Source organism: Panicum virgatum, chromosome 3K (genome assembly GCF_016808335.1).
Source record: "Panicum virgatum strain AP13 chromosome 3K, P.virgatum_v5, whole genome shotgun sequence".
Lineage (NCBI taxonomy): Eukaryota > Viridiplantae > Streptophyta > Magnoliopsida > Poales > Poaceae > Panicum > Panicum virgatum.
Genome location: NC_053138.1, coordinates 6,333,986 through 6,345,162, shown reverse-complemented (window position 1 = coordinate 6,345,162; position 11,177 = coordinate 6,333,986). Strand labels below are relative to the sequence as shown.

Genomic DNA, 11,177 nt, shown 5'->3' with positions numbered 1-11,177 from the left:
TTCTATCTGAATATCTAGGACCAGCACATGCAGATTGCCATGGCAGTTTAGAAACAGAGCAGCCTGAGCACACATATATTTGCTGAGGATGCTGAGTCGGCATGTTTGCAACAGAACACACGGTAGATTCTGCTCATATAATATTTATGGTTCAACTATTAAGTGTACAACCGCGCATTATTAGGATTACATCTTACTCCTCGTAGTAGTAAAGTTCTAAGCTTGGAATCTACTTATCGACCTGCTTAATTGTTCATGATGGGATAATGATCCATCTTTGCAGAAGCACGAAAAGCTCACACCTTGATCACTATTCCAGGCAGGTCGTCATCGTGCTGAGCTCCGGGAGCTCTCTTCCTCCTGGGAGCCGGATGCTTCTTGCCTCCTTGCTTGGAGTTGTGGTCCTCCTCCTCGTCGTCAGAATCAGAGTCTGAATCGGAGTCAGAGTCTGAGTCGGAATCAGAGTCTGAACCCGACTCAGAGTCGGAACCTGAATCTTCATCAGAGTCTGAATCGGAATCGTTCTTGACGTCGTCGTCCAGCTTCTTTGGCTTGTGCCAGTCGGATCCAGCCTCCTTGCCTTCCTCGTCAGCGGCGGAGGCCAAGCTTGCCGCGTCGCCGGCCGTAGCGCCCCGAGGCCTCCCAGCCTCGATGCCCTCCTCCTCTTCCTCTTCCTCGTGACTGTCGCGGTGCACCGGCAGCAGGCTGCTTGTTTCCTCCGCGCCGGCGCCGTCAGTCTCCTGCAGCACGGCCGTCGTCAGCGGACCCACTGTGGCGCCGGCGGCGGCGTAGATGGACACAGCTAGGAGGAGGACGGCGGCGGCGTTGCGGGCCATATCTGTTGCGAACCTCCGGTGAGATCGACTGATAGTGGTAGGTGAGGTGCTCCGTTTCCGTGGGATTCCCTCAAGAAAAGAGCGTCGTGATGGTAACACAGTGTGTTTGTCTGGTGGAGGCCGTTTATTGGCCGTGGGTGCGATGGAGATTGGCGCTACTGATAGCTGATGAGTCATGTTATCTTGTCGTATCTTTTCAGGTCGAGGCAAAAGTGTCAGCGTATGTGCCACTCAAAAACTCGTTATCGCTCCCATGCTATTTATCGTTTCACTAGTTTAGTTCCCTTCCATGAGAGTTGAGACGTTACTTAACTCACAATTAGTCTACGGCCGTACATACCCTTCAACTTCTGACTTCTTTCCTCGACTCTCTCCTCCCATGCAGGTTCTTTGTCTCATCATCGTGTTCTCTGTCTCTGCTTCTCCCTCGGTATGTTCTCTGTCCCTGTCTCTCAGCTAGCCTCCTACATACATGGAAAAAAAAGAAGAAAAAACACTGTGTTTTTTTTAAATCCTTGAAGTATCAGAGTACCTTTACTACGTTCAAGTCCTTTAATGGGGCATATTGTATCCTTATATGGGTGGGTATTTGTATGCATCGACAGATACACCAATCACGAATACCAAGGGACGGGTATGAGTCAGACAGATATGTGATCTCTGAGACCAAATACACCTTAAAATAGTGATGGATGATGTTATAGGCTTAACTAGGCGTTTAGCCCGCGCATTTGCGCGGCTAGTATTGAAAATTTTAAAATTTGCATGTCGTTGTATCCTTACTTAAAGGCTATACTATTTTTTTACCATACATCATTCTGTTCATTATCGTAAATTATGTCTTATTGTTGATTAAAATAATTCAACTATGATCTACCTATAATAGCAATTTGATTTGTTGAGCTTTAATAATATTATGCAGATAATTATTCTTATTTTTATTTTATTTTGATTGATTGTTGTTAGCTTTAGTTTTTATTAATAGTATATATTTGTAACTGATACATAGCTAAATGATATTTTATATTTAATTTTTCATAATGGCATTGGTGGGTGATTTTTAATTAGGCATAGGGGTATTTTAGACTAATTTTTATCGTAATGGCAGTGATGGGTAATTTTTATTTTTTTATTTTTCTATGATTAATGTGAGAATTTCTATGCTTTGAGAGCGAATGTGGAGGCTTCATTTGTTGGCCAAATAATAAGATAAAGATTATAGCCCATCACTGACGAGAGCACGCACAGATCATGTGTCATTAATGGGCCGTGGCCTGACGACTTACATAAGTGACTGGTCGGGCTAGACCCATCATTAATGACCAATTAATTAGTGACCGGTAGTAGTGTACTTGGTTCTCACAACTTGGTTTTTGTTGACTCATGGAAGGTTTGGAATTCACCCCAACTTGTCGTTCCAATTTGTCAGCTCATTAATCTTTTGAGGGAGAACATGACCGCCCGTGTTTCGCCCGCGTTTGTCGAGATAGCTAGGTAGGTTTCACTATAAAGAACCCAACCAACTACGTTCAGAGTGTGAACCATCCTCAACTGACGAAAGAAGTGTCAAGATAGAGGGAGGGAGAGGGCAAGTTCCTCATCTATTTTTTCTAAAACATTAAGCCGTTTGATTCTAGTCGAATATCAAACATTGATTTTGTATATTTTGATGATGTCTTTCTTGATTTCAACTGATCTGTTCATCATATAATTACATTTATGTTAGCAATTTTTTTACTTGGTACTGATGCTTGACATATCTGCTCTGTTCCTTTGGAGTGAAGAAATTAATTAGGTAGAAACCCTTGAGTCCCAAAAGTTTTGAAATGTTTTTTTTTTACTTCTGTAGGTTAATTGGAGACTAGATCCGGGGAAAAATGAGAAACTGCCACATGAAGGCACATGGGCCAGCAAACATTTACGCTTAGCTAGCAGCCTCAGTTCAATTGCATCCCAGCAAATCATACTGCTGTCGCATGCAGCCATGCAGAGACTGCTACATTCCTTGATTCTTATGTGGAACTGGACCTTACATTTTGTCTTGTTTAAATTAAGAATATTGGCATATGAAGAAGATGCATGAGCATTGCACTTTCACATCATGATATGATTTCATAATAATCAGATCATCTTAATAGGATGCCATTCACATTTTCTATAATAATTGTTTACTACATCGTTCTATGTCCTAAAGAATACTTCCGCATTTTTCGGGTGACACATGGATGAGTCGATATAGATTGGATCTATGAGTGTGTATTTCTTGATGGGCTATAACTATACGATCCTGACAGGTCAAAGAGTGTGGGACATAAGAAATTAGTTTGACTTGTGGTGAAATTGTTGCGTGTTTTTTTTTTTTGGCTTGTGGTGAGCTAGCTTGGGACTATATTCTATTGGTTCCCCCCGGCCGGCTGCTCTGGTGGGTAGTGTGAACTTTGTGGTGCACGCATTACTTATATATAAGTTGCATGTGGTTGTGCTTCTCTCATGTAAATCAACTGCATGTTATGAGTGTACAAGTTGTGCAATTATTGGTCAATATAGCAGATCACTCCTCTTTCTTAGGGTTCCATGCATGCATGCAGAATCTAAGCACGTATGTAATAAGCTGCCCCAGCTGTGTACTCTCTCCATCACAGCAAAGAATGCAATACTGGCTATGTATCTGGACAATATAACGCGTCCAGGTGCGTACCTAGAATTGCATTCTTTGTTGGGATAGAGCAGTATATGCCTCATGAGGTACTCTTCCGATCCTATGTAACCCCACACCTCTCTGAAGTCAACTGGGGCATCATGCATGTACATTATGATTAATAAGGGCCGTAAACATAGCCAAGACACACTGGATTGATGATTGCACTCTCAACAACTTGATGGTGATTCTTAATGAGCATATGGCATTCATGCCACACAACACAATATGTTGGACAACGCTTCTCTAACATTATCTTTGTTGGGACAGAATAGTATATGCCTTATACGAGGTACTTTTCTGATCCTATGTAACCCCACACCTCTCTGAAGTCAACTGGGGCATCATGCATGTACATTATGATTAATAAGGGCCGTAAACATAGCGAAGACACACTTGATGATTGCACTCTCAACAACTTGATGGTGATTCTTAATGAGCATATGGCATTTATGCCACACAACACAATATGTTGGACAAGGCTTCTCTAACATTATCTTTGTTGGGACAGAGTAGTATATGCCTTATACGTGTTACTTTTCTGATCCTATGTAACCCCACACCTCTGAAGTCAACCGGGGCATCATGCATGGACATTATGATTAATAAGGTCGTAAACATAGCGAAGACACACTGGAAGGACACACTACTGGAAAACGGGCCAAAAATCCAGACCAAAGGTACCAACTGCTGTTGCAGCCAGTACTGATGCCATCATTACCGGCTGCAACAGCAGCTGGTACCTTTGGCCTGTACTGGGCGCAAGGGAGGGAATTTGGTACCGGGTCATGGCACGACCCGGTGCCAATACTGGAGCATAGGCACCGAGTGGCGCCTCCAACTGGTACCAAATGACCACGGCGTCAAAGGCACCGGTTCGTGGCATCACCCTGTGCCTATTGTGCAGGTAAAGGCACCGGGTGATGCCACGACCCGGTGCCGGCCTGCGCTCTGTATTAAGGCACCGGTTGGTAATATGACCCGGTGCCGATGCGCTAGATTTGGCACCGGGTCATTGGCACCAACCGATGCCTTTGGCCCGTGCCTATAAATAGCCCCCCTCCAAGCTGTTGTGAACTCATTGTTCATGACAGCCAAGTGAGGGGAAGGGAGGGGAATTTTTGCAATTTTTCCAACCGGTACCTATGGGTGCCAAAGGCACCGGCTGGGATACCCGGTATCCTAGACCCGAGCCAATGGTCTCGGTTTGCGGGTGCCGGTTGGAAAACCGGTACCCGAGGGCTTCTTCAACCGGTGCTGAAGGCATGTTTTCCAGTAGTGACAATTGCATTGTTCTCAACAACTTGATGGTGATTCTTAATGAGCATAAGGCATACGTGCACGGTGCCACACAACACATTATGTTGGACAAGGCTTCTCTAACATGTTGGTCACTGATGCGTGGGTCTGGATCCTCACGTCAGTGCCCCAAAGTTAGAGAGGCTCACGTTAGAGGATTATGATACCCCAGCTGTCACTGTAGTATACTCTAAGAGGCTAACGTGACAGCTCAAGCACGGCTAAGAGTCAGCTAGCTAGCTAGAGCTGCATGAGATCGACTATATATATTGCATGATTCAACTAATCGGTTCCATGTTGGCAAATGGAGCACTACATGCATGCGTGATATAAACTATATATGCAAATGGAATAGATCACTTATGTTAATTATATATATAGTCGGCACCTGATACAACTAACGTTTTGCAATTATGAGACTAAATAATTATTGTCAGACATGCATGGAACTATATCCATTTTTGATGTGTTGATACATATGCGTACGCAGACCACGAAATAATGCCTATGCTATATATTCTAAAACGTGGTAATTGCGTTTGGATCCTAATAAGGCTGCTAAACTTCAAATGAAAACTATAATCCAGGGTGTTATGAGTAGTACTAGGTTGTAACACACAATAACGTACACAAGTATGGAGCTAGCGTACGAGTAGTCTTTGGCTTGAGACATCAAAACTTTTCATCGGATTAGTTGCATGCAAGGAGCCTTTAATTTTTCAAGCAGATTCCCTGCACATGCTAGGTGATACAGAACGTCGTCGCTCACGCAGTCGTGTCATTGGTCAGCCCATGTAACGAGGAATGTATTTTTTTTGATGCAACAGGGAGGAGTAGTTGGAACTGTGTGTCAGTGTGTGTATCCCTTGGAGAGGGCCTGATGAATTGGCAACCCCCATCATCGTTGGGTTTGTCCATCAATCCAGAACACTTAATAAAATGGGCCATAGCAGCCTGCTAGAACTAGAAGCCTGCAAGTGGGCATAGCAGCCTGTTGCTAGAAGCCAGTTCTCAATGGTCCCAACTGCGGCACACACATGGATACTCAGATTTACTCTAATCGTAAATGTGTCCGTTGAAGATAGGAAGGTGGGCGTGGATCAAGGTAAACACTGACGTTATGATGAAGAAGATAGGCGCCAAATTTGAGGAACCGAAGGAGATGCTCCAATAACCGTAGAAATTAAGTTTTAGATAGAGGGTCAGAATGAATACACTATCCAATAGTAGCTCTTAATTAGCACAATCACGCACTGTTACATAAAGACTGTAATTAATGAGCTTCGCACAAGGAACATCTGACCTCGGGTGGGTCGAGGGGATACAGCAGTACTAGGTTTGCTCGGGTACTGAATAGTTAGTTATTCGGTACCTAGGATACCATATAAGCTGTTTTTTATCTGGCAGTAAACACCTATATTTTCCAGTAGTTCTTGTCACCTTTTTTTTTAGCTAAGAAGCATTTATGAGGAAGTATATAAGCATTTTCATGAAGGGACCGCTTCATGCATTTTTTTTTCATGACCTATGGATTTGATCATATATAATTCCCTCTATCAAAATATGGGCTTATTGAAAAGAAAAATAGGTTCGATGAGCAATGGATGCCCGGATGGATCAAGGAGTCATATATACATGCTGCTCTGAATCCGGGAGGACATGCATGTTGACCTGTTTCATTTTAGAGAAAAGGGCCCCCCACTTTATTTCAAAGAAACAAAGGACGACATTCACAGGTTCAAGCTCCGAGTTTCACATATACGTATTCTAAGCGCGCCCGCTGAACATCACTGTAACAGGTAAAACACCCACAAGGTCAGACTCTAGTGCCTCTCCACTGTCAGAAGTGTGGGTAAAGGCCGGTCTTGATGATCCTAACTCTGATGACTGCTGAGCCAATGGTGATCGTATAGAAGTCATCCTCTCCGGAGAGCTTCCGGTCAGCTGTATAGGTTGCTGGCTTTTGGTCTTCATTCTTCCAATCGCCCAGTTCAGCTTCTCCGCACTTTCCTCCCCGCAAAGCGGTAGCCAAGACTCCAACGTCCGCACCAGCTTGTTCAGTATAGTACTTTCTCGTTCCTCCAACTCTTCCCATGAAAACATAGATCGTTTCTTAGTTCCGAATGCTCCAAAGTAAAGCAGCTCCACACACGTTAACCATGTTGTTTTTCTTGTTACTTACCTAGCGGGCAACAGATTTCAAAATCTACACCAATCTCTAGATATTAAAAAAATATCAGACAAGTGCTTCCGCATTAAGGTAGCCACACAACAATCAAAGAATAAATTCTTTTAGCCAAGTTAGTTCTAGTAAGAGTTTTGTTGTTGCTCAATAGGCAAAGAAAAATGTGAATTCTGGGGGGGGGGGGGGGGGGGGGGGGTATTCAAGTTCCACACCACAGGAGTGTAGACAGGCTGAATGCCTCTAAAGATCACTGTTTTATACATGGCTTAAACAGTGAACTTATTGCTAGAATCAAAAGCCCAAATAATGGCATCACAATCCTCGGTATAGGAAATATATTCAGCTACGTCAACTAAATTCAACCACTCTTGCATTTGTCTTTCACTAACACCTCTCCTAAAGGAGAGTTTTAGGTCTTTACCATCCCAGACACATCAGCCACACTAACATTTTTTTGGTCGGCAATGCTATAGAGATCCCAAAATTGTGTGGCTAGACTAAAATTGTCAAACCACTAATCTTTCCAAAATCTCACAGACTTGCCATCACCTATTTTCCACCTAATCCCCACCTGTGCTGTTTTGTACCCAAAGAACCCCTCTCCAAAAAGGAGATGAGGAAATCTGGGTAGCAGAACACATTTGCATGTTGATCTATGTCCTGGACATTATAGAAGGATCGGAAAATAACGCTAAAAAGCTTGCTAGCAGTTCCATCGGCTTTAATTACTGTGCTGAATTCTCTGTTGTTCTCTCCATTATATTCTCCCTGCTGTTGCATTGATCCAGCCATATCCACTCTGTTCATTGTGCTTCGGCGTGGCTATTCGTCTTCCACATGTATGCATGCGTGCTCACCGCCGGTCACCAGCTCGGATGGCGCGTCCATCGCGCGGCCGTCCACGCCGCTCCCCACCTCCCCTCTCCTCTTCTCAGATCCGTACCTAGCCTATATAAACCCTCTTACCTTAACGGATCACGGCACACAACGTCCGGCTTCCAAGTCTCACCATTTGATGAGATATTGCTAGCTGTCACGTTGTGTCGTCGATCTCCGATCCTTCTCGCAGTATCGTTGAACGACCGATCGATCTCAAGCTCCTTCTAGCTGCTAGATCGAGCTTGCTGCTATCTTTTTCGATCGATCGAGAAGTAGTAGCTAGCTAGTAACGATCCACTAACTAGCTCGATTGATCGACATGAGCAGCCTTGACACCAACCCTGCCACCTTCTGTACCGGCGATGCCGATAGCAGCTTCCAGCCTCTCAACGCCGACGACGTCCGCTCCTACCTCCACACGTCCGTCGACTTCATCTGCGACTACTACAAGTCCGTCGAGTCCCTGCCCGTGCTCCCCAGCGTCGAGCCCGGCTACCTGCGCCGCCTGCTCCAGCCGGCCCCGCCCACCTGCTCCGCCCCCTTCAACGTCACCATGAAGGAGCTCCGCGAGGCCGTCGTGCCCGGGATGACGCACTGGGCCAGCCCCAACTTCTTCGCCTTCTTCCCGTCCACCAACAGCGCCGCCGGCATCGCCGGGGAGCTCATCGCCTCCGCGATCAACAGCGTCGGCTTCACGTGGCAGGCGTCGCCGGCGGCCACCGAGATGGAGGTGCTCGCGCTCGACTGGCTCGCGCAGCTCCTGCGCCTGCCCCCGAGCTTCATGAACCGCACGGGCGCCGCCGGCCGAGGCACCGGCGGCGGGGTCATCCTCGGGACCACCAGCGAGGCCATGCTGGTCACCCTCGTCGCGGCCCGGGACGCGGCGCTGCGCCGGATCGGGTCCGACGGCATGGCCGGGATCACGCGGCTCACCGTGTACGCCGCCGACCAGACCCACTCCACCTTCTTCAAGGCGTGCCGCCTCGCCGGGTTCGACCCCGCCAACGTCCGCTCCATCCCCACCCGCGAGGAGAAGGACTTCGCGCTCGAGCCGGAGAGGCTGCTGGAGGCCATGGAGGCCGACGCCGCCGCCGGCCTCGTGCCGGCCTACGTCTGCTGCACGGTCGGCACCACGTCCTCCAACGCCGTGGACCCGGTGGGCGCCGTCGCCGACGTTGCCGCCGGGTTCAAGGCCTGGGTCCACATCGATGCCGCCTACGCCGGCAGCGCGTGCATTTGCCCCGAGTTCCGGCACCACATCGACGGCGTGGAGCGCGTGGACTCCATCAGCATGAGCCCGCACAAGTGGCTGATGACGTGCCTGGACTGCACCTGCCTCTGGGTGCGCGACTCCCTGCGGCTCACCGGCTCGCTGGAGACGACGCCCGAGTACCTCAAGAACGACGTCAGCGACTCGGGCATCGTCACCGACCTCAAGGACATGCAGGTGGGCACCGGCCGGCGCTTCCGCGGCCTCAAGCTCTGGATGGTCATGCGCACCTACGGCGCCGCCAAGCTGCAGGAGCACATCCGCAGCGACGTCGCCATGGCCAAGATGTTAGAGGGCCTGGTGCGCGCCGACGACCGGTTCGAGGTCGTCGTGCCGAGGAACTTCGCGCTTGTCTGTTTCAGGATCAAGCCCCACGGCGGCGCCATGGCGGAGGACGAGGCCGAGGAGGCTAACCGCGAGCTCATGGAGCGCCTCAACAAGACCGGCAAGGCGTACCTGGCGCACACGGTGATCGGCCGCAAGTTCGTGTTGCGGTTCGCGGTAGGGTCGTCGACGCAGGAGGAGAGGCACGTCCGGAGCGCATGGGAGCTCATCCAGAAGACCACCACTGAGATGATGATGGAGGCAACGGAGAAATTAATAATGTAGGGGATTGGTGTTGATGATCGATAGTTGCTTAAATTGTTTGTACTGTTTCGATGTGTTTTTTGCCATTATTGTACGTTGTTGTAAGTTGTGAGGAAAGCAAGGGTATAGTCCAATAAAGCCTTTATTAGGCTGTTGTGTTCAATTATTTCCTCCCTGTTTTCCACGCAAATTAAGCATGCATACATATGTTTATTACTCATTTACATTACATATTGATCAATACTCCATCCATCCTAAAATGTAAGACATTTTTGTTTCATCCTAAGTCAAAGTAGTTTAAATCTGACTAAATTTATATAGGCCTGTTTGGATACTTGGTTAGAAGTTAGAGTTAGAGTTAGTTTCTAGCTCTAGACTAACTCTCAACTAATTCTATTTCTAACCCAAGTGGTGTTTGGATGCAAGGGTTAGAGTTAGATTAAAGACACTTTTCCAATCATTTGGCTGGATCTGGTGTGGCCAGCTCTTGTGTGTCCTCCTGCCACTCACAAGTGTCACAAATAAATATCTCCACAAATGAAGCAAGGAAAATATGATAAAATTAATTTGTCCATACAAATGAGATGTCTCACTTAAACATACAAGTCCTCAATTATAGCAAAAAAAAGTAAGGAAAATATGATAAAATTAATTTGTCCATACAAATGAGATGTCTCACTTAAACATACAAGTCCTCAATTATGGCAAAAAAAAAACTACACTCCATAAAACAAAGCATGAGCTAACTCATCACGGAACTCATTCATGTTTGTATCTTCAACAAGAGGTTCATCTTCTGGCCATCCGGATGCAGAAGAACTAGGCATTGGCATATAATTTTCATCCGCATCATAGGCATGAAATTCCCTATCTACAATTCTGCTCTCTAGAATGAAATTATGAAGAGCCATACAAGCAACAATAATTCTAGCTTGCTTGTCCTATGGAAAGCTTGGCATGTTTAACAACATTCTAAATTTCATCTTCAACACTCCAAAAGACCGCTCTATCACATTTCTAACTTTGGCATGTGCATGGTTGAAAGTTTCTTTCATACCTTCCGGCGGTGGGGCGTCATGCCATTGCTCGATATGGTACCTTGTACATCTATATGGTGAAAGGTAGCCGTTCGGTTTGGATATCCCGCATCAACCACATAATACTTCCCTACATATTATGAAAGACAGTCATATAATGAATACTCTTATGTGCAATTAGATAAAAGTAATTGCGGAACAGTTCAAGTAACAAACCTGATGGTGGATGTGGAAATTTGTGAGCATAAGTAGTCACAGCATCTTTGAATACTCTCATGTCATGTGCTGAACCAGGCCATCCCGACAACACAAAAGTAAATCTCATGTCGAAATCACAAACAGCAAGCACATTCTGACTGGTTTCATTGTGCCTGTTCAAGTATGG

General features: G+C 46.4%; 2 protein-coding genes across 2 annotated transcripts; one reads left to right on the top strand and one right to left on the bottom strand.

Moving 5' to 3' along the window:
- Positions 1 to 296: 296 nt before the first annotated feature.
- Positions 297 to 4,324, bottom strand: LOC120700530 (clumping factor A-like). Its single transcript, XM_039984788.1, has 2 exons — positions 4,256 to 4,324; positions 297 to 740 (listed from the first exon to the last, which is right to left on the bottom strand). Exons 1-2 carry the CDS (start codon positions 4,322 to 4,324, stop codon positions 297 to 299), a joined length of 513 nt encoding a protein of 170 aa, XP_039840722.1.
- A 3,689-nt stretch (positions 4,325 to 8,013) lies between these two features.
- Positions 8,014 to 9,921, top strand: LOC120697103 (tryptophan decarboxylase 1-like). Its single transcript, XM_039980236.1, has one exon. The coding sequence runs from the start codon at positions 8,217 to 8,219 to the stop codon at positions 9,774 to 9,776; it is 1,560 nt and encodes a 519-aa protein (XP_039836170.1). The 5' UTR covers positions 8,014 to 8,216; the 3' UTR covers positions 9,777 to 9,921.
- Positions 9,922 to 11,177: the final 1,256 nt, after the last annotated feature.